The 24,814-nt window shown below is 43.4% G+C and overlaps 1 protein-coding gene across 7 annotated transcripts in view; it reads left to right on the top strand.

The window, feature by feature from the left end:
* Positions 1-24,814, top strand: part of dapk1 (death-associated protein kinase 1) — a 280,231-nt gene that overhangs the window by 78,988 nt on the left and 176,429 nt on the right. For all 7 annotated transcript variants that reach the window (XM_070882090.1, XM_070882084.1, XM_070882078.1 and 4 more), the window contains exon 3: positions 21,112-21,333. In XM_070882090.1, the coding sequence (XP_070738191.1) occupies positions 21,112-21,333 (222 nt within the window). The remainder of the gene's footprint in view (positions 1-21,111; positions 21,334-24,814) is intronic.

Genomic DNA, 24,814 nt, shown 5'->3' with positions numbered 1-24,814 from the left:
GCCGCCTCAAAAATGTCCGGTTTTCGGACAATTCCGGTTTTTGGAATTACGGATTCGGGACGTTGTACCTGTATTACTCTTTCTGACTCGTCGTCCAATGAACCCCAGCACCCAATTTGTCTTATCTGCACCAGGTGACATTATTAGCTGCCACCTTAGGATGGAAGCAATGATTGATGGTTTGAGTAGTGTGTGATTATATTTGTAATGGCGTGATCTCTGGTGCAGTAGAGATGAGGTGAGAAATGTTTGACTATGTTAGAGAGAGTATGTGTGTTATGGTGTTTTGTTTCAATAGCAAGTCTGTTTCTGCCACTTCCATTTCTGTTCCATTCAAACACAATCAGCCATCACCAGAGTCGTTGCATTAATTAACAGGCTTAAAATTCAGAAAACTCAGAATTTGCATAAATGTAGACTTAATGGGAAAGTCAGCTTTTATGCAAGTACATTAAAAATCAACCTGACTTACATGAGCAGAGTCCTTTTGTCGATCAGAGAATTACTTCGTCATTATTTCTGGCAAGATGAGATCTTGTTTATGGCAGATTCATGACAACTCTGACTGTAGCATACCCCTCTCTCTTTATTTCAGCAATTTATCCTTATTTTGTTGTAATAAGAAAATAAATAGGAGAGGGAGTAGGCCATACTGCCCCTTGAGCCTGCTCCACCATTCAATAAGATCATGGCTGATCTGATCTTGTCCTCGACTCCACTTCCCTGCCTGTTCCCCATAACCCTTAACTCCCCTATAGTTCAAGAATCTGCCTATCTCGACCTTGAATATATTCAATGACTCAGCTTCCACAGCGCTCTGGGGTAGAGAATTCCAAAGATCCACGAACCTCCGGGGAGAAATTCCTCCTCATCTCCGTCTTAAATGGGTGACCCCTTATTCTGAAATTATGCTCTCAAGTTCTAGATTCCCCCATGAGGGGAAACATCCTCTCCGCATCTACCCTGTCAAGCCCCCTCAGAATCTTTGCTCCAATGAGTTCAGGCCCAACCTGCTGAACATTTCCTCATAAGTCAATCCCTTCATCCCAGGAATCAACTGAGTGAACCTTCTCTGAACTGTCCCCAATGCAAATATATCCCCCCTCAAATAAGGAGACCAAAATTGTATGCAGTACTCTCGGTTTGGTCTCCTCAACGCCCTGTACAGTCGTAACAAGACTTCCCTACTTTTATACTCTCTCTTCCCCTTGCAATAAAGGCCAACATTCCATTCGCCATCCTGATCACTTGCTGTACCTGCATACTAACGTTTTGTGTTTCATGTACGAGGGCACCCAGATCCCTCTGTACCACAGCATTCTGTAGTCTCTCTCCATTTCAATAATATTTAGCTTTTCTATTCTTCCTACTAAAGTGGATAACCTCACATTTTCCCACATTATACTCCATCTGCCAAATTATTGCCCACTCACTTAACCTATCTATATCGACTCTTTGTATCCTCCTCACAACTTACTTTGTATTGTCAGCAAATTTGGCTACAATACACTCAGTCCCTTCATCCAAGTCATTAATAAAGATTGTAAATAGTTGAGGCCCTAGCACTGTGGCATCCCACTTGTTACAGTTTGCCAACCTGAAAATGACCCATTTATCCCACCTTTGTTAGTTAGCCAATCCTCTAGCCATGCTAATATATTACCCCCAAAACCATGAGCTCTTATCTTGTGCAGTAACCTTTTATAAGGCACCTTATCGAATGGCTTTTGGAAATCCAAATACACTACATTAAAGGTTCTCCTTAATTCACCATACTCGTTAGAACATAAGAACATAAGAATTAGGAACAGGAGTAGGCCATCTAGCCCCTCGAGCCTGCTCCGCCATTCAACAAGATCATGGCTGATCTGGCTGTGGACTCAGCTCCACTTACTTGCTCGCTCCCCATAACCCTTAATTCCCTTATTGGTTAAAAATCTATCTATCTGTGATTTGAATACATTCAATGAGCTAGCCTCAACTGCTTCCTTGGGCAGAGAATTCCACAGATTCACAACCCTCTGGGAGAAGAAATTCCTTCTCAACTCGGTTTTAAATTGGCTCCCCCGTATTTTGAGGCTGTGCCCCCTAGTTCTAGTCTCCCCGACCAGTGGAAACAACCTCTCTGCCTCTATCTTGTCTATCCCTTTCATTGTTTTAAATGTTTCTATAAGATCACCCCTCCTCCTTCTGAACTCCAACGAGTAAAGACCCAGTCTACTCAATCTATCATCATAAGGTAACCCCCCTCATCTCCGGAATCAGCCTAGTGAATCGTCTCTGTACCCCCTCCAAAGCTAGTATATCCTTCCTTAAGTAAGGTGACCAAAACTGCATGCAATACTCCAGGTGCGGCCTCACCAATACCCTATCCAGTTGCAGCAGGACCTCCCTGCTTTTGTACTCCATCCCTCTCGCAATGAAGGCCAACATTCCATTCGCCTTCCTGATTACCTGCTGCACTTGCAAACGAACTTTTTGGGATTCATGCACAAGGACCCCCAGGTCCCTCTGCACTGCAGCATGTTGTAATTTCTCCCCATTCAAATAATAATCCCTTTTACTATTTTTTTTTTTCCCAAGGAGTCTCGTGTCTGGCATGCGACCTATGTGGCCTGCTCAGTGGAGCTGATCAAGTGTGGTCAGTGCTTCAATGCTGGGGATGTTGGCCTGGACAAGGACGCTAATGTTGGTGCGTCTGTCCTCCCAGGGGATTTGTAGGATTTTGCGGAGACATCGTTGGTGGTATTTCTCCAGCGACTTGAGGTGTCTACTGTACATGGTCCATGTCTCGGAGCCATACAGGAGGGCGGGTATTACTACGGCCCTGTAGACCATGAGCTTGGTGACAGTTTTGAGGGCCTGGTCTTCAAACACTCTTTTCCTCAGGCGGTCGAAGGCTGCACTGGAGGCGGTGTTGGATCTCGTCGTCAATGCCTGCTCTTGTTGATAGTAGGCTCCCGAGATAAGGAAAGTGGTCCACGTTGTCCAGGGCTGCGCCTGCATGTCGTCGTGGAGCAGGCGGAGGATGGTGATGTACTTTTGGGGGCATCTGAAACGGAGGAGGACGCTCCATAGACCCTCGCGGTTGACAGTATCAAAGGTCTTTGTAAGGTCGCAGAAGGCCATGTATAAGGGCGGGCGCTGTTCCTGCATTTTTCCTGCAGCTGTCGCGCTGCAAAAAATCATATCCGTTGTGCCTCGGAAGGGACGAAATCCATATTGTGACTCCGGGAGGAGCTCCTCGGCCACGGGGAGAAGACGGTTGAGGAGGACTCTAGCGACGACTTTCTCAGTGGCTGTTAGCAGGCCGTGATCCTTACCAGCAGATCCATCACAGACCCAATCCACGTCCGGACCAGGGTCAAGCAGGGCTGCATCATCGCCCCAACCCTCTTCTCAATCTTCCTCGTTGCCATGCTCTACCTCACAGTTGACAAGCTCCACGCTGGAGCGGAACTAAAGTACAGAACCAGTGGGAAGCTGTTCAACCTTCGCTGTATCCAGGCCAGGTCCAAGACCAGCCCAACCTCTCGTCGAGCTGCAGTATGTGGATGATACCTGCGTCTGTGCGCACACACAGGCTAAAGTCCAGGACTTAGTCGACGTATTTACTGAGGCGTACGAAAGCATAGGCCTTACGCTAAACATTCCGTAAGACAAAGGTCCTCAACCAGCCTGTCCTTGCCGCACAGCACTGTTCCATGGCGCAGCCCTGGACAACGTGGACCACTTTCCTTATCTCGGGAGCCTACTATCAACAAGAGCAGGCATTGACGACGAGATCCAACACCGCCTCCAGTGCAGCCTTCGACCGCCTGAGGAAAAGAGTGTTTGAAGACCAGGCCCTCAAAACTGTCACCAAGCTCATGGTCTACAGGGCCGTAGTAATACCCGCCCTCCTGTATGGCTCCGAGACATGGACCATGTACAGTAGACACCTCAAGTCGCTGGAGAAATACCACCAACGATGTCTCCGCAAAATCCTACAAATCCCCTGGGAGGACAGACGCACCAACATTAGCGTCCTTGTCCAGGCCAACATCCCCAGCATTGAAGCACTGACCACACTTGATCAGCTCCACTGAGCAGGCCACATAGGTCGCATGCCAGACACGAGACTCCCAAAGCAAGCGCTCTAGTCTGAACTCGCCCACGGCAAACGAGCCTAAGGTGGGCAGTGGAAACGTTACAAGAACACCCTCAAAGCCTCCCTGATAAAGTGCGACATCCCCACTGACATCTGGGAGTCCCTGGCCAAAGATCGCCGTAAGTGGAGGAAGTGCATCCGGGAGAGCGCTGAGCTCCTCGAGTCTCGTCGCCGAGAGCATGCAGAAATCAAGCACAGGCAGCAGAAGGAGCGTACGGCAAACCAGGCCCACCCACCCCTTCCCTCGACTAATGTTTGTCCCACTTGTGACAGAGACTGTGGTTCTCGTATTGGACTGTACAGCCACCTAAGAACTCATGCTAAGAGTGGAAGCAAGTCTTCCTCGATTCCGAGGGACTGCCTATGATGATGATGATTGATGTATTATGATTTTCTAAATGTCTTGCTACTACTTCCTTAATAATGGATTCCAGCATTTTCCCAATGACACATGTCTGGTTAACTGGCCTATAGTTTCCTGCTTTCTGTTTCCCTCCTTTCTTGAATAGGGATGTTACATTTGTGATTTTCCAATCCGCTGGGACCTTTCCAGAATCTAGGGAATTTTGGAAGTTTATAACCAATGCATCCACTATCTCCACAGCCCCTTTTTTGTAAGACCAGAGATTGCAGGCCATCAGGTTCAGGGGACTTGTCAGCCCTTAGTCCTATTAGTTTGCCGAGTGCTTTTTCTCTAGTGATGATGATTGTTTTAATGTCCTCCCGCCCTTTTGACTCCTAATTTTTTTATTATTACTGGAATGCTTTGTGTCTTCTACTGTGAACACCGATACAAGATATTTGTTCAAAGTCTCTGCCGTTTTCCTGTTTCCCATATTAATTCCCCAGTCTCATCCTCTAAGGGACCAACATCTACTTCAGCTACTCTCTTCCTTTTTATATACTTGTGGAAGCTCTTACTGTATTTTTATATTTCTTACTAATTTACACTCAATCTTATTTTTTCGTTCTTTTTTTTGTCATTCTTTGTTGGTTTCTAAAATTTTCCGAATCTTCGTAACTTTGTAAGCCTTTTCTTTCAGTTTGATACCGTCCTTAACTTCCTCAGTTAGCCACGGGTGGTTCATCCTTCTCATAGACTCTCTTCATGGAATATATCATAGTCGAGAATTCGGAAATATCTCCTTAAATGTCTGCCACTACTTATCTGCTGTCTGACCTTGTCATCTATTTTCCCAGTCCACTTTAGCCAACTATGTTTTCATACCTTTTGTAATTGCCTTTATTTAGTTTTAAGACACTAATTTCAGACCTAAGTTTCTCATGTTATGATCACTCTTCCCTCGTGGATCCTTTACTATGAGATCATTAATCAATCCTGTTTCATTACACATTACCAGATCTAAAATAACCTGTTCCCTGGTTCGTTCTCTCTATGATCTCATCGTCAAGGCTACCTTTGCCAATTTGATTTGTCCAATCTATATGAAGATTAAAGTCACTTGCGATTATTGCAGTACCTCTCTTACACAACCCCCATTATATCTTGATGAAAACTGTGTCTTACAGTGTACCTACTGTTAGGGGGCCTATAGACTACTATGGATAGAAACATAGAAAATAGGTGCAGGAGTAGGCCATTCGAGCCTGCGCCACCATTCAATAAGTTCATGGCTGATCATTCCCTCAGTACCCCTTTCCTGCTTTCTCTCCATACCCCTTGATCCCTTTAGCCGTAAGGGCCATATCTAACTCCCTCTTGAATATATCCAATGAACTGGCATCAACAACTCTCTGCGGCAGGGAATTCCACAGGTTAACAACTCTGAGTGAAGAAGTTTCTCCTCATCTCAGTCCTAAATGGCCTACCCCTTATCCTAAGACTGTGTCCCCTGGTTCTGGACTTCCCCAACATCGGGAACATTCTTCCCACATCTAACTTGTCCAGTCCCGTCAGAATCTTATACGTTTCTATGAGATCCCCTCTCATCCTTCTAAACGCCAGTGAATAAAGGCCCAGTCGATCCAATCTCTCCTCATATGTCAGTCCTGCCATCCCTGGAATCAGTCTGGTGAACCTTCGCTGCACTCCCTCAATAACAAGAACGTCCTTCCTCAGACTAGGAGACCAAAACTGAAAACAATATTCCAGGTGAGGCCTCACCAAAACCCTGTACAAATGCAATAAGACCTCCCTGCTCCTATACCCAAATCCCCTAGCTATGAAGGCCAACATACCATTTGCCGCCTTCACCGCCTGCTGTACCTGCATGCCAGCTTTCAATGACTGATAAACCATGACACCCAGGTCTCGTTGCACCTCCCCTTTTCCTAATTTGCCGCCATTCCGATAATAATCTGCCTTCGTGCTTTTGCCCCCTAAGTGGATAACCTCACATTTATCTACATTATACTGCATCTGCCATGCATTTGCCCACTCACCTAACCTGTCCAAGTCACCCTGTAGCCTCTTAGCATCTTCCTCACTGCTCACACCGCCATCCAGTTTAGTGTCATCTGCAAACTTGGAGATATTACACTCAATTCCTTCATCTAAATCATTAATGTATATTGTAAATAGCTGGGGTCCCAGCACTGAGCCCTGTGGCACGGCACTAGTCACTGCCTGCCATTTTCAAAAGGACCCGTTTATCCCGACTCTCTGCTTCCTTTCTGCCAACCAGTTCTCTATCCATGTCAGTATATTACCCCCAAAACCATGTGCTTTGATTTTGCACACCAATCTCTTATGTAGGACCTTGTCAAAAGCCTTTTGCAAGTCCAAATACACCACATCCACTGGTTCTCCCTTGTCCACTCTACTAGTTACATTCTCAAAAAAAATTCCAGAAGATTTGTCAAGCATGATTTCCCTTTCATAAATCCATGCTGACTTGGACCGATCCTGTCACTGCTTTCCAAATGCGCTGCTATTTCATCTTTAATAATCGATTCCAATATTTTCCCCACTACTAAAGGCAGGCTAACCGGTCTATAATTACCCGTTTTCTCTCTTCCCTCCTTTTTTTAACAAGTGGCATTGCATTAGCTACCCTCCAGTCCATAGGAACTGATCCAGAGTTGATAGACTGTTGGAAAATGATCACCAATGCATCCACTATTTCTATGGCTACTTCCTTAAGTACTCTGGGATGCAGACCATCAGGCCCTGGGGATTTATCGGCCTTCAAGCCGATCAATTTCCCTAACATAATTTCCCGCCTATTAAGGATATCCTTCAGTTCCTCTTTCTCGCTAGACCCTCGGTCCCCTAGTATTTCCAAAAGGTTATTTGTGTCTTCCTTCGTGAAGACAGAACCAAAGTATTTGTTCAACTGCTCTGCCATTTCTTTGTTCCCCATTATAAATTCACCTGAATCTGACTGTAAGGGACCTACGTTTGTCTTCACTAATCTTTTTCTATTCACATATCTATAGAATCTTTTGCAGTTAGTTTTTATGTTCCCGGCAAGCTTTCTCTCCTACTCTATTTTCCCCCTCCTAATTAAACCCTTTGTCCTCCTCTGCTGAATTCTAAATTTCTCCCAGTCCTCCGGTTTGCTGGTTATTCTGGCCAATTTATATGCCTCTTCCTTGGATCTAACACTATCCTTAATTTCCCTTGTTAGCCACAGTTGAGCCACCTTCCCTGTTTTATTTTTACTCCAGACAGGGATGTACAATTGTTGAAGTTCATCCATGTGATCTTTAAATGTTTGCCATTGTCTATCCACCGTCAACCCTTTAAGTATCATTTGCCAGTCTATTCTAGCCAATTGACGCTTCATGCCATCGAAGTTACCTTTCCTTAAGTTCAGGACCCGAGTCTCTGAATTAACTGTGTCGCTCTCCATCTCAATAAAGAATTCTACCATATTGTGGTCACTCTTCCCCAAGGGGCCTCGCACAACAAGATTGCTAATTAGTCCTTTCTCGTTACACATCACCCAGTCGAGGATGGCCAGCCCTCTAGTTGGTTCCTTAACATATTGGTCAAGAAAACCATCCCTAATTACACTCCAGGAAATCCTCCTCCACCGTATTGCTCCCAGTTGGTTAGTCCAATCTATATGTGGATTAAAGTCGCCCATGATAACTGCTGTACCTTTATTGCACGCATCCCTAACTTCTTGTTTGACGCTGTCCCCAACCTCTCTACTACTGTTTGGTGATCTGTACACCACTCCCAATTGTGTTTTCTGCCCTTTGGTATTCCGCAGCTCCACCCATACAGATTCCACATCATCCAAGCTAATGTCCTTCCTTACTATTGTGTCAATTTCCTCCTTTAACCAGCAACGCTACCCCACCTCCTTTTCCTTTCTGTCTATCCTTCCTGAATGTTGAATACCCCTGGATGTTGAGTTCCCAGCCTTGGTCACCCTGGAGCCATGTCGCCGTAATCCCAATTATATCAGATCATAAAGGGGAACCAATGGATGTGGTGTATTTGGACTTCCAGAAGGCATTTGACAAGGTGCCACATGAAAGGTTACTGCACAAGATAAAAGTTGGGGGTAAAATATTAGCATGGATAGAGGATTGGCTAACTAACAGAGAACAGAAAGTCGGGATAAATGCTTCTTTCTCGGGTTGGCAATCAATAACTAGTGGGATGCCGCAGGGATCAGTGCTGGGATCCCAACTATTTACAATATATATTACTGACTTGGAAGAAGGGACTGAGTGTAACGTAGCTAAGTTTGCTGATGATACAAAGATGGGAGGAAAAGCAATGTGTGAGGAGGACACAAAAAATCTGCAAAAGGACATAGACAGGCTAAGTGAGTGAGCAAAAAATTGGCAGATGGAGTAAAATGTTGGAAAGTGTGAGGTCATGCAGAAAAAAAATCAAAGAAGTTGTTGTTATTTAAATGGAGAAAAATTGCGAAGTGCTGCAGTACAGCGGGACCTGGGGGTACTGGTGTATTGGCCTTTATTGCAAAGGAGATAAAAGCAGGGAAGTCTTGCTACAGTTATACAGTTATTGGTGAGGCCACATCTGGAATACTGCGTACAGTTTTGGTTTCCATATTTACGAAAGGATATACTTGCTTTGGAGGCAGTTCAGAGAAGGTTCACGAGGTTGATTCCGGAGATGAGGGGATTGACTTATGAGGAAAGGTTGAGTAGGTTGGGCCTCTACTCATTGGAATTCAGAAGAATGAGAGGTGATCTTATCGAAACGTATAAGATTATGAGGGGGCTTGACAAGATAGATGCAGAGAGGATGTTTATACTGATGGGGGAGACTAGACTAGAAGTAGAGGGCATAATCTTAGAATAAGCGGCCGCCCATTTAAAACTGAGATGAGGAGGAATTTCTTCTCTGAACGTTGTAAATCTGTGGAATTCACTGCCTCGGAGAGCTGTGGAAGCTGGGTCATTGAATAAATTTAAGACAGAGATGGACAGTTTCTTAACCGATAAGGGAATAAGGTGTTATGGAGAACGGGCAGGGAAGTGGACCTGAGTCCATGATCGGATCAGCCATATCTAACTCCCTTTTGAATATATCTAACAACTGGCCTCAACAACTTTCTGTGGTAGAGAATTCCACAGGTTCACAATTCTCTGAGTAAAGAAGTTTCTCCTTATCTCGGTCCTAAATGGCTTACCCCTTATCCTTAGACTGTGTCCCCGGTTCTGGACTTCAGCAACATCAGGAACATTCTTCCTGCATCTAACCTGTCCAATCCCGTCAGAATTTTATATGTTTCTATGAGATCCCCTCTCATTCTTCTAAATTCCAGTGAATATAAGCGTAGTCGATCCAGTCTTTCTTATGTCAGTCCTGCCGTCCCGGGAATCAGTCTGGTGAACCTTCGCTGCACTCCCTCAATAGCAAGAATGTCCTTCCTCCGATTAGGAGACCAAATCTGTGCACAATATTCAAGGTGTGGCCTCACCAAGGCCCTATACAACTGCAGTAAGACCTCCCTGCTCCTGAACTCAAATCCCCTAGCTATGAAGGCCAACATACCATTTGTCTTCTTCACCGCCTGCTGTACCTGTATGCCAACTTTCAATGACTGATGTACCATGACACTCAGGTCTTGTTGCACTTCCCCTTTTTCTAATCTCTCACCAGTCAGATAATATTCTGCCTTTGTGTTTTTGCCACCAAAGTGGATAACTTCACATTTATCCACATTAAATTGCATCTGCCATGCATTTGCCCACTCACATAACCAGTCCAAGTCACCCTGTAGCCTCTTGGCATCCTCCTCACAGCTCACGCTGCCACCCAGCTTAGTGTCATCTGCAAACTTGGAGATATTACATGCAATTCCTTCCTCTAAATCATTAATGTATATTGTAAATAGCTGGGGTCCCAGCACTGAACCTTGCGGTAATCTCCTGCTCCTGTTTCTTATGTTCTTATGTTGCTCTCACCAGTGACTTCTTTCCCTTGCTATTTCTTATCTCCACGCAAACTGATTCGACATCTTGATCTTCCGATCCAAGATCATTTCTCACAACTGTACAGATCTCATCCTTTTATATTACAGAGCTACCTCACCTCCTTTTCCTTTCTGCCTATCTTTCTGAAATGTCAAGTATCTCTGAATATTCAGTTACCAGCCTTGGTCACCTTGCAATCATGTCTCTGTAATGGCTATCAGATCATACCCATTTATTTCTGTTTGTGGCATCAATTCATCCATCTTGTTATGAATGCTGCATGCATTCAGATAAAGAGCCTTTAATTTTGTCTTGTTACCATTACCATTTTTCCCTACTCTGACCCTATTTGCTGGTGAATCCTTATGTTTGGATACTCTGTCCCTTCCTGTCACACTCTGGTTATCATTACCCTGCACTATTGCCTTGTCCTTTTTGTCTTTTACTTTCTAAATTTCCCCCCCCTCCGCCCCCCCCCTCCCCATTTTTTAGCTTAGTGAATGGACTGGACTGCCTAAATGGACACTTGCATCCATCTATCACAACTCTTCCAACTCCAGGTTCAGGGCTGGCAACCTGCCTTATTTCTTCCTTCACTCCAGATTGCAAGGCCTGCATTTCCTCTAGTTTTGAGCCACAGACCTCTCAATGCTCCCTCCTTCTTCTTCTGGTTTTGAGCCACATCTTGCTCTCTCTCAATGTCTGCCTCTACTCCCAGATTTCCCCTCACGAGGTGATGCAATGATTCCTGAGTAGCCAGTACATTGTACCAATTAGGGCCACATCATCAATCCAATCCAATCCAATCTGTTGTACGTACGTTACAACATTAACCCAAGTTGAAGTCAATGGAAATAAAAATCGCGAGATAGAAATGGGCTGCTGATTTGCGATCGCCCATTTTACACATAGTTAAGATCTACCACCAGTCTCTTAACATTAACATATTCTGATTTGTCGTTCTGAGATTCAAAGTGAATGACCTCAAATTTCTCCATGTTGAACTCCATCTGCCATGGTTTTGCCTACTCACTTAATCTGTCTATGACCCATTGTTATTTCTTGCTCCCATCTACACAACTTCTCTGAAAGAAAGAATGATTTGGATTTATATATATCTCTTCTTGACCACCGGACATCTCAAAGCGCTTTACAGCCAATGAAGTACTTTTGGAGTGTACTCACTGAAACGCGGCAGCCAATTTGCGCACAAGCAAACTCCCACAAACAGCAATGTGATAATGACCAGATAATCTGTTTTTTTTGTTATATTGATGGAGGGATAAATATTGTCCAGGACACCAGGGATAACTCCCTTGCTCCTCCTCTTCTCTGCTTCCTAACTTAGCGTCATCTGCAAACTTGGATATACAACACTCTATTCCTTTATCCCAGTCATTTATATGATGTAAAGCTGAGATGACAGTACAGATTGTTGGGGAATACCAGTGAACATTCCTTTTATCCCTACCTCCCAACCAATTATCAACCCACATCACAAGGCTACCATCAATTTCACACAGACTTATTTTTGCTAATAATCTCTTCTGCAGAACCTTACCAAATGCTTTCTGGAAATCAACATCCATAGACACACCCCTATCCACCATGCTAGTCACTCCTCAAAAAATTCAACTACATTAGTTAGACGTCATGTACACTTGCTCGCTTTGATTAGATCATACTTGTCCAAGTGCTGAAATCACACTCACTGATAGTTTCCAGTACCTTCCCATAATTGATAAACTGTCAGATCTGTAGCTACCTGGTTTCTCCCTCCCAAAGCAAGTGCTCTATGCGGAGCTCCTTCACGGCAAACGAGCCAAAGGTGGGCAGCGGAAACATTGCAAGGACAACCCTCAAAGCCTCCCTGATAAAGTGCAACATCCCCACTGACACCTGGGAGTCCCTGGCCAAAGACTGCCCTAAGTGGAGGAAGTGCATCCGGGAGGGCGCTGAGCACCTCGAGTCTCATCGCCGAGAGCATGCAGAAATCAAGTGCAGGCAGTGGAAAGAGCGTGTTCCACCCACCCCTTCCTTCAGCAACTATCTGTCCCACCTGTGACAGGGTCTGTGGCTCTCGTATTGGACTGTTCAGCCACCAAAGAACTCACTTCAAGAGTGGAAGCAAGTCTTCCTCGATTCAGAGGGACTGCCTATGATGATGATATCAATATAAAAACATTAGCAATTAAACAGAAAACGTGTAAGTACACAGTGTGTCCTTTACCATCTGAAAAAAATCATAGGTGAAGACTCTTCCTGAAATTGACACTTTCCTCTGTTCAGATATACATTTCCATTATTGTCTATTTTAATTTCCGATTTTTTCTCCCCATGTGATAAAGCATTTGGTATATCTGGATCAAACACCGTTCTTGCAAGCTGTAAACATTTCACCAGACAGGTTTCAACCAAATGCATCCTCTTTGTCATGAAATGTTGAGTTCTTTTATGAAAATCAATGTGTTTTCCCCAAATATGAAGGAGTAGACACTCAAAATGTCCCTTACTTACTTATTATACCTATGCCATTACATGCATACTATAAAATAGGTTAGTTTAAAAAAAAAATCTTTTTTCATACTATGGGCCTGAATTTTCTGAAAACTGCCACATTTGTGGCATACACCATTATCATGGTGCAGATATTCCAGGAAATTGAACTGTTAATTATCATATCTCCGCTCCTGATTAAAATCAATGGTGACATCGAGCTTGATGAATTAACACCACTGTGATCACCACATCTACTCCCGATTAAAATCAATGGTGACATCGAGCTCAATGAATTAACACCACTGGGATCACCACATCTACTTGGATGATTACAGAATGGTGCTGGCAGGCTCAGAATCAGTAAAGTATTACAATCGCTCAGCAGGTTGCCTAATATTTTTACTGACTAATTTTAGGAATCTCATTGAAGTCTTAAAACTCAATTACAAGAATATAACAAGATAAGAATTAGGAGCAGGAATAGCCAATACGGCCCTTGAAGTCTGCTCCGCCATTCAATATCATGGCTGATCTTCGACCTCAACTCCACTTTCCCGCCTGATCTCCATATCCTTGGTCTCTCCACCCTTGATGGTGTCTACTTGTTTTTTTTCCCTACCAGTTTCCATGATGAGCTATTTCACCTTGTTCAGAATAATAGACTCAAAGGACACTGCCTGCGCTTGATGTAGGATAAACTCAAAATGAATCTACTTCAACAACAACTTGTATTTATATAATGCCTTTAACATAGTAAAATGTCCTAAGGCGCTCCACATTATAAAACAAAATTTGACAGAGATAAATGAGATATTGGGGCAATTGACCAAAAGTTTGGTTAAAGTGATTAGGTTTTAAGGACTGTCTTAAAGGAGAAAAGAGTGGTAGAGGAATGGGGATTTAGGGAGGGAATTCCAGAGCTAGGGCATTGGCAGTTGAAGGCACGGCCACCAATTGTAGAGCAATTAAAATTGGGGATACTTAAAAGGCCAGAATTGAAGAGTGCAGAGGATTAGAGAGATGGGCAAAGCCATGGAGGGATTTGAAAACCCGAATGAGAATTTAAAAATTGAACCGTTGCTTAACCGGGAGCCAACGTAAGTCGGTGAGTACAGAAGTGATAGATTTACTGGAATTGGTGCGAGTTAGGACATGAGCACCTGAGTTCTGGAGGACCTCCAGGTTAGAACGTGGGAGGCCAGCCAGAAGTGCGTTGAAATAGTCAAGTCTAGAGGTAATAAAGGCCTGGATAAGGGTTTCAACAACAGATGAGCTGAGGCAATGGTGGAGTCAGGCGATGTTACGGAGGTGGAATTAGGCGATCTTAGTGATGATGCGGATATATAGCCAGAAACTCATCTCGTAGTCAGATATGACACCATGGTTGCGAACAGTCTAGTTCAGCCTCCCAGACAGTTACCAAGGAGAGGGCTGGAATTGGTGGCTAGGGAATGGAGTTTGTGACAGAAACAAGATTTCAGAGGAACAATCTCCCTGGTGAGATGGTGGAAGCAGTTAATGATTAATTCAAATGCAAATTAGATAGATTTCTTTCATAAAATAACATTTTGGGTGGGGGGTGCGGCTGTAGTGGGGGAAGGAGGAGGAAATCAGTTCAATGAAGTGTTTTTTTTTTCCCCTGAAAGGAAGGGTTAGAATACATTATTTGGACTTTGCATTCTCTCTATATAGTTAGAAAAGCAAAGGGCTGATGAGAAGAGCAGACTTTATTCTTAAAAAAATTCTTTTTAGACCTATTTTACAGGGTTAAAGCTGCTCATTCATGCCTGTTCAAATACATTCAAGTAGCTTTATTGCTGTAATGTCAGGTCCCTTTTAACATCGCTGTATGTGAGTTTAATAAAAAATAGCCTGTCTCAGCCATCAATTATTCAGTAAATGCTGTTATTTTTTAAAGTTGTGTATTTTTGGACTGCAGATTATTATATTGTATCATAGATGTATGTTGGGTTTCAGTTGAATTGCTGACTTCAATTTGAGCTCCTCAATCCTTGTAACTCATACCCCTGCAACAAACTATGAACAACGTACGGCTCTCCTGGGGTATTGGGATTTGGACAACAACATCCCTTTTCTCACCCATCACTGCATCCTGCACATTAATGGAGCTGAATTTGCGGCTCCTACAGGCGCATACGAGGTTGCGGGTTGCGGGTTTAGGCATGCACTGCGCATGCGCCTTGAATCCTCCTGACAGATCGCACGCATCCAAAAGAAAAGGGCCTCCGTGGGCGGAGAGTTGGGCTATTTGTCCAACTTCTGCCCGGTGAATGCCCTTGAAATTCTTACGCTGGTAAAAGCAGGCGTAAGGGCTGCTTTTACCAGCATGTAAGAGTTCATTTATATATTAAAAACCCTGTCTATTAAGGCAAGTTTATTTCTAGCTGTTAAAATATAGTAACATTTTCAAAAAATACAATTTTGTATAAAATATTTAGTTAAATTGCTTTTAATTAATTTTAGATATGTAATGTGTTTTTTTATTTAATGTGTTTTTGGGGGTATTCCCATTCATACTTATGGCAGCTCCATAGAAATAGAACTCAGCATAACTATGAATGGGGATCCTCCTACTTTCATTGGTTGGGCTGGCCTTCGTGATCCCAGGGGCGCTTGCGAAGCACGTGCGCTTCTGGGATGCGTAGGCCTCTACGCAGGCCTACGCATCGAGGTCCAGGACTGCAAGTCATCAAACCATCTGGACCAGCAGGTAAGTTCGGATATTTTGTGCCCGCAAGAAGCTTCCGACCGCAAAATATGGGTCATTATTTGCAGAGATCTGCTCAGTGTTGCACAAACGGCAATTTCTCTAGTTGTGTGACTAGTAGTTGCCTGCGACAGTTCCTGAGTTAAATATCAAATTACACACTGGACAATGACAGTACCGTTAATGTTAGTTTAATACAGGAAAAGTACAAGACTCCCTACTTATACTCCTAGAATTCCCGAAACAGAAGAAGTACAACACTCACTACTTATACTCTATTTAACTCTGCTTAACTCTGCAGAAAAGGCATTCCAAAAGGTGTAGGTGTTCCTTTCCACTCAAAATACTCTCATAGTTACCCAATACCTCCCCGGATGATCAATCCGGCCCTGACACTGTTCTTTCAAGGGTCTCTCCCCCTGGTCCCTGCTTCTGTCGAGTGTTGGTCCGAGATTCTCGCTGCCTACGTGGGGTTTCCCCTCTTGCTTTATACTATTCTATAGTCTGTCCCATCTCCTTTTGACTACACATTTGTCTGTGCCCTGGTGATTGAGTTATTCTAGTTACAATCTATTCCATTTCCTTGATTACATTTTGTCTGTACCCTGTTGATATATTCTAGTTACTGGCGATGCTAAGGAAGCATGACTAATCAAATTTCAATTGGTAATTCATTTTATGTTCAAGACACCTTAAACTTACTCTCGGGGGTCTTTCCATTTTATGTTGCCATAGCCTGCATATTTCCACATCAGTGTAACTTTCGAAAGAGAATTCTTTGCTGGGAGGGCGCTGAGCACTTCGACTCTCAACGCCAAGAGCATGCAGAAATCAAGCGCAGACAGCGGAAAGAGCGTGCGGCAAACCAGTCCCATCCACCCCTTCCCTCAACGACTGTCCCACCTGTGACAGTCTGTGGCTCTCGCATTGGACTGTTCAGCCACCAAAGAACTCACTTCAGGAATGGAAGCAAGTCTTCCTCGATTCCGAGGGACTGCCTATGATGATGATTGTGCTCTCTTCAAAAAATCATCTTGATCTCATGCAGTATATAAATATACTTATTGGATACTGCAGATTAATGATATTTACTTAATTTCAGGAGCACGTAAAGCAAGAGAGCACCAGAGGCATCACTGTTCTGCGTCAAAAACTCAGTTTAAAATGAATGTTTTAAAATTAAGAGTAGGACTGCCCGAAAACATAACAGAAGAATTAGCAACAGGAATAGGCCATCTAGCCCCTCGAGCCTGCTCCGCCATTCAACAAGATCATGGCTGATCTGGCCGAGGACTCAGCTCCACTTGCCCGCCTGCTCCCTGTAACCCTTAATTCCCTTATTGGTTAAAAATCTATGTATCTGTGATTTGAATACATTCAATGAGCTAGCCTCAACTGCTTCCTTGCGCAGACAATGTCACAGATTCACAACCTTCTGGGAGAAGAAATTCCTTCTCAACTCGGTTTTAAATTGGCTCCCCCGTATTTTGAGGCTGTGCCCCCTAGTTCTAGTCTCCTCGACCAATGGAAACAGTCTCTCTGCCTCTATCTTGTCTATCCCTTTCATTATTTTAAATGTTTCTATAAGATCACCCCTCATCCTTCTGAACTCCAACGAGTAAAGACCCAGTCTGCTCAATCTATCATCATAAGGTAACCCCCTCATCTCCAGAATCGGCCTAGTGAATTGTCTCTGTACCCCCTCCAAAGCTAGTATATCCTTCCTTAAGTAAGGTGATCAAAACTGCACGCAGTACTCTAGGTGCGGCCTCACCAATACCCTATCCAGTTGCAGCAGGACCTCCCTGCTTTTGTACTCCATCCCTCTCGCAATGAAGGCCAACATTCCATTCGCCTTCCTGATTACCTGCTGCACCTGCAAACTAACTTTTTGGGAGAGTTTCATGCACAAGGACCCCCAGGTCCCTCTGCATCGCAGCATGTTGTAATTTTTCCCCATTCAAATAATAATCCCTTTTACTGTTTTTTTTTTTTTCACAAGGTGGATGACCTCACATTTTCCGACATTGTATTCCATCTGCCAAACCTTAACCCATTCGCTTAACCTATCTAAATCTCTCTGTCCTCTACACAACCCGCTTTCCCACTAATCTTTGTCATCTGCAAATTTTGTTACACTACACTCTGTCCCCTCTTCCAGGTCATTTATGTATATTGTAAACAGTTGTGGTCCCAGCACCGATCCCTGTGGCACACCACTAACCACCGATTTCCGACCCGAAAAGGACCCATTTATCCCGACTCTCTGCTTTCTGTTAGCCAGCCAATTCTCCATCCATGCTAATACATTTCCTCTGACTCCGCGTACCTTTATCTTCTGCAGTAACCTTTTGTATCCACTAATTGTATTCACTAATAATTTGGCCCCACAGATAAGCAAGGTTTCAGATTTGAATCCCAGTTTATGTTGAGTTGATAAATCTCATCCAGGGTGAGGTGCAGTTAGTCTCTGTATCACTAGGTTAACAAGGGGGAAATCTCCCAGGTTCTTGGCTCCTGATCACAATCCAATGACCTCTGTTGAAAGTCCACGTGTGAACACCAGTTAAGGATAAGATTGGGTTACACTTTGCTCCTCACCCTCCCATTTGTAGTTGAATGGCCTGCCAACACATACAGTCCATGTTCGATATTTGGATCAGTTTCTGGAAGGTGATTCGTCCCTGTGGGAATTGTACCCTGGCAGAATAAACAATTGCAAGAAGGCAGGAGAGAAAACACACCCAACAATCAGACCATCTTACAAACGACATTTAAAAACTTATTGCTGATTGTGCAGCAATTTTATTATTCGGTGTGTCTTCATTTATTTTTGTATTATTTAATGTATGTGTGTTTGCACTGGATCCGGTGAGTGTATCTCGTCTTTCAAAACATTTATTCAGAAAAATTCTGTTTTTTAAAAAAAAAAATTAAATGAAAATATTACAGGAGTTTGGCTAAAGTAAAAGTAGATGTCTATTTTTAAAAAAAAAAAGGAGGGAGAGAGAAAAAACAGGGAACTACAGACCGGTTAGCCTAACATCAGTATTAGGGAAAATGCTAGTCTATTATAAAAGATGTGATAATGGCGTACTTGGATAATATCAACGGGATTAAACAAAGTCGACCTGGATTTATGAAAGGAAAATCATGTTTGACAAAACTACTGGAGTTTTTTGAGGATGTAACTGATAGAATAGATAAGGGAGAACCAGTGGATGTAGTGTATTTGGATTTTCAGAAGGCCTTTGATAAAGTCCTACATAAGAGGTTAGTGTGCAAAATTAAAGCACATAGGATTGGGGGAAATGTATTAGCATGGATTGAAAATTTGTTAACTGACAGGAAACATAGAGTGGGAATAAACGGGTCTTTTTTGGGGTGGCAGGTAGTGATTAGTGGGGTGCCACAGGGATCAGTGCTTGGGCCCCAGCTAGTCACAATACAAGGTATATATAAATGATTTGGATGAGGGAACAGAATGTAATATTTCCAAGTTTGTTGATGTCACAAAACTAGGTGGGGTTGTGAGGAACATGCAGAGACGCGACAAGGCGATTTGGATAGATTGAGTGAGTGGGCAAACACATGGCAGATGCAGTATAACGTGGATAAATGTGAAGTTATCCACTTTGGTCAGAAAAACATAAGGACAAAGTATTATTTAAATGGTGATGGCTTGGGAAGTGTCGATGTACAGAGGGACCTGGTGTCCTTGTACACCAGTCCTTGAAAGCAAGCAGTTAGGAAGGCAAATGGTATGTTGGCCTTTGTTGCAAGAGGATTTGATTATAGGAGCAAGGATGTCTTACTACAGTTATACAGGGCCTTGGTGAGACCGCACCTGGAGTATTGTGTGCAGTTTTGGTCTGCTTACCTAAGAAAGGATATAGTTGCCATTGAGGGAGTACAGCGAAGGTTCACCAGTCTGATTCCTGGGATGGCAGGACTGTCATATGAGGAGAGATTGGGTCAACTAGGCCTGTATTCACATGAGTTTAGAAGAATGAGGGGGGTATCTCATTGAAATGTATAAAATTCTGACTGGGTTGGACAGACTGGATACGGGGAGGATGTATCCCCTGTCTGGGAAATCTAGAACAAGGGGTCACAGTCTCAGGATACGGGGTAGGAAATTTAGGACCGAGATGAGGAGACATTTTTTCACTGAGGGTGGTGTACCTGTGGAATTCTCTCTTTAAGAGGGAGAGAGATAGATTTCTAGAAACAAAAGATATTAAGGGGTATGGGGAAAAAGCAGGAATATGGTGTTGAGATAGAGGATCAGCCATGATCATATTGAATGGTGGTGCAGATTCAAAGAGCCGAATAGCCTACTGCTCCTATTTTCTATGTTTCTATGTCCCTGCTAAAATTGATACAATGCATTTTTTTTAAGTCATTAAGTGAAGTATTTTGCTCAAAGGCTTTCATATTCTTAAAGGGGCAACATTTCCATTTAAATTTAGTTTCTGAAGCCGGTGGAATTCCCTACCACAGATAGTTGTTGATGCCAGTTCATTGGATATATTCAAGAGGGAGTAAGATATGGCCCTTACGGCTAAAGGGATCAAGGGGTATGGAGAGAAAGCCGGAAAGGGGTACTGAGGTGAATGATCAGCCATGATCTTATTGAATGGTGGTGCAGGCTCGAAGGGCCGAATGGCCTACTCCTGCACCTATTTTCTATGTTTCTATGCATTATTTATTGCACAAGCATGGGAAACAACTGTGCAATTCACATTATAAGACATCATTGCATACGATAGTCTGCTATATTTGTCACAGCTCTTCTATTTAGGAGAATACACTTGCCTTCGAGGTGGTGCAACAAAGGTTCACTAGATTGATTCCTGGGATGAAAGGGTTGGGATGAACGGGTTGTCCTATCAGGGAAGATTGAGCAGATTGGGCCTATACTCTGGAATTTAGAAGAATGAGAGGTGATCTCATTGAAACATACAAGATTCTGGCGGGAATTGACAGGGTAGATGCTGAGAGGTTGTTTCTTCTGGCTGGAGAGTCTAGAACTAGAGGGCATAGTCTCAGGATATGGGGTCGGCCATTTAAGACTGAGATGAGGAAGAATTTCTTCACTGATGGTTGGGAAATGATCGACCCCAGCTGTGGATGGAGTATATTCAAGGCTGAGACCGACAGATTTTGGACTTTAGGGGAATCGAGCGATATGGGGATTGGGCGGGAAAGTGGAGTTGAAGGGTGAAGATCAGCCATGATCTTCAAGAATGGCAGGCTCGATGGGCTGTATGGCCTACTCCTGCTCCTAATTCTTATGTTCTGTAGTGTTTGTAGTTCTACCCGTGATTGTTATTTTGGCATTATAGCTCTGTCTTTTTTTTTTCAGTGGACAGTTTGCAATAGTGAAAAAATGCACGGAGAAAAGCTCTGGAATCGGGTATGCAGCGAAATTTATCAAAAAGCGCCGCTCAAAGTCAAGCCGCCGTGGAGTGAGCCGTGAAGACATCGAGAGAGAAGTCAACATCTTAAAGGAGATACAGCACCCAAATATCATAACTATGCGTGATGTTTATGAAAATAAAACTGATGTGATCCTTATTCTTGAACTGTAAGTAAATCTTTGAATATTTAAGTTGTTTAACCCTCATTGTGTAAATGCACTGAAAAATAACTTTTAATTTGAGGGGACCAGTTAATTTTCCATGTGCTGTTGTGAGCGTTGTAGATCATAATTCATCGGAGATGTTTGACGTAAAATGCACTATGGTGGCAGAGTTTGGAGATGTCATGAGGGAACCAGTTACTTTATCTCATGAGAATGAGGGACAGTAAAGTTTCAACATTAGTCACACTTTTTGTGATGCATGTTTCTGTAACGTATATTAAGTAAATCAGTTGTCATATTTCAAATAGTGCAGCTTAAGTGGAAGATGTGCATAACCTCCTTCAGAAATCATTGTAAATAAAATTATTTTTAAACTACAAAAGGAATCAACAATGCCTATTAGTACATACCTGCATTGTGAGTAATTGAGCATCTGCCTATACCAAATTCCCTTTTCAAGCTTTTATTGATTAAATAAAAGGAAATGCATTATAATCAACTAAAGTAAAATCTGTTTCCTTACACAGAACTTGATTTTTCTATTTAATCAAAATGAAGGGGGAATCTTGTTTGACATTGTGTCATCGCGATGCACTCTGCCATTCACCTGCTTTATTCAGTACTGCGAAGTGCTCATTTCTCTACCAACCATTATATAGTTAGCAGAGTACTGAAATACATTGGAATTATTAAGGAGAAAATAGACTCTCAATGGCACATTACGAATTCAGAAGCCATTTTGTTGCCAGTTTCTAGCTGTTCACTTGCTAGCCCCTTTGTCCTAGAAAATAGTACAAAGGACCAGAAGACCTAAATGTTCAGCCACATTGATCAGTGTTTATCTGTTGGGCAGTTGGTCATCCAAGCATGCATAACAACGTAATTACTCATGTTATTTAAGAGAACTGTATAATTTTGCATTAATAATAAACGGAAGCAAGAACAAAAACAGCAAATCTAGATAGAGTACATTGCTTAATTTACAGGACCAATTTCAAAACATTAAAAGCTCATCATAGCAGTTCTTCTTCATAGCTTTGGTCCATGATAGTTTTTTTTAACGAGACTGAACTCTGAGTGCTGCACTAGTTCGCAGTGTGTCGCGGGAAACTTAAAGCAAAAACCTTGCCTGCGAGCCTGATATCCTGCTCTTCCCTCAGAAGTCAAGCTGTTGTAAAAAGCAGGTATAAAGGTAAATTTGCAATTAATCAAAACTGTAAATCAAATCGATTTCAAAGCTTCATAAGAACCTAAGAAAATTCAGTGTGAAAACTGCATTCCTTCAATCAAGTCCATTGCATTCAGAGGCCACATTTGATTTATTCTATTGCGGATGTCACCCAACACTACATGTTCCCTTACTTTAAGGAATGCTAAGTTCCTTCCTGTTGTGTATGCAGTAACTGTTAGACTGAGAACTGTTTAACTGCAAGAGGTATGACCTTGGCTCTGCTTTATTAAGGCCCAAAGTGACTAATATACAAAATGGCTGGCCTTTTATACTTGGGCTGCAGACACATGCATGCAGCCCAATGGCCTCCAACAGTGACGCCATCTAGTTGCTCGTGATTCCAACAATACCCCCCTCAGATATTAACACAGTCTTTTACAAATTGAGACGGTCTGGTGTTTTACACTCCTGGCTTGACTGTCTCAGTTCAACTCCAGCCTTGGGTGAGTGTACGGGGTCTGTTGTGACTGGTGGCTGACCTAGTGGGAGTGGCAATGGCCATGTCAGGGATTGAAAGTCCCGATTCACTGATGACCACTGAATCCTCTGATGACTGGCGGTAGGTTGGTTGGTCATCGATTGTCTCTTCCTCCGACTGTTCCGGTTTGTCTGTGTGCCGCAGCTTTGTCTGATCCATAGTTTTCTGCATGTTTGCCCATTTTTGAGCTTGGTAATAAATACTATGTTGCCCTCCTTGGCCATGACAGTACCAGCGATCCACTTGGGACCCTGACCATAATTCAGAACATATATAGGATCAATTATAGAAATATCGCTTGACACAGCTGCACAATCCTGATACCCTTGCTGCCGTTGTCTTCTATATTCAACATGATTATTCAAGTCAGGGTGTACAAGAGATAGCTTGATCTTAAGACCGCTCCATCATTAGTTCAGCAGGCAAGACCCCGGTAAGCGTGTGTGGTCTTGTCCTGTAACTCAGCAGTATGCATGACAGGCGGGTCTGCAGTGACCCTTGGGTTACTCACTTAATACTCTGCTTTATGATTTGGACAGCACGTTCTGCTTGTCCATTGGATGCAGGTTTGAATGGTGCTGACCTTGCATGTTTGATACCATTGAGTTTCATGAACTCTTGAAACTCCTGACTGGTGAAGCACGATCCGTTGTTGCTAACAACGATGTCAGGCAGACTATGTGTCGTGAAGATGACACGGAGATTCTCAATTAGAGCTGTGGATGTGCTGGATGACATGATTATACACTCTAGCACTTCGAATATACATCCATGACAACTAAAAACATCTTCCCCAGGAAGGGACCTGCAAAGTCTTTGTGGATCCTGGACCATGGTTTGGACGGCCACGACCACAGTCTCTGCGGCGATTCCGCTGGTGTTTTGCTGAGCTGCATATAAGTGTTGCACTGATGCATACATGATTCCAGCTCAGAGTCAATTCCAGGCCACCATACATGAGACCTGACGATGGCTTTCATCATTACAATGCCGGGATGTGTGCTATGCAACTCACATACAAATTTCTCTCTCCCTTTCTTGGGCATAACAACACGATTGCCCCACAGTATACAATTCGACTGAATAGACAGTTCGTCTTTGCGACGAATGTAAGGTTTGGTCTCCTCGCATATTTGCTTGGGTATGGCAGCCCAATCACCTTTGAGGATGCAACTCTTCACCACCGATAAAATCGCGTCCTGGCTGGTCCAGGTATTGTCTTGTTGAGCCGTGACAGGGGTTCCTTCACTCTCAAAGGCATTCATAAGTAGCAATACATCCGCCAGTTGTGGTGTTCCACCTCCAGTGTGGGCAATGGCAGATGGCTCAAAGCATCGGCACAATTCTCGGTGCTAGGTCTATGGCGAATGACATAACCGTAAGCGGATAATGTTAGTGCCCACCTCTGAATGCGGGATGAAGCATTGGTATTGATACCTTTGTTTTCAGAGAACAGTGAAATGAGCGGCTTGCAAACCGAAGACCAAACAGGTACTGATGCATCTTTTTAACCACATACACACAGGCTAGTGCTTCTTTCTCTACCATGCTGTAGGCTCTTTCCGCTTTAGACAAACGTGTTGAAGCATACGCGACTGGTTGAAGTTTACCTCACTCGTTAGCTTGTTGGAGTACGCAACCAATTCATCCATAGTGGATGAATTAACTCTGCAAATAGATGTTAACAAATATGATGTGATTGGGATTACGGAGACGTGGCTCCAGGACGATCAGGGCTGGGAACTCAACATCCAGGGGTACTCAACATTCAGGAA

The sequence above is a fragment of the Pristiophorus japonicus genome, chromosome 1, assembly GCF_044704955.1.
Source record: "Pristiophorus japonicus isolate sPriJap1 chromosome 1, sPriJap1.hap1, whole genome shotgun sequence".
NCBI lineage: Eukaryota > Metazoa > Chordata > Chondrichthyes > Pristiophoridae > Pristiophorus > Pristiophorus japonicus.
The sequence above is the reverse complement of the archived record's forward strand: the minus strand, read 5'-3'. Positions and strand labels throughout refer to the sequence as shown.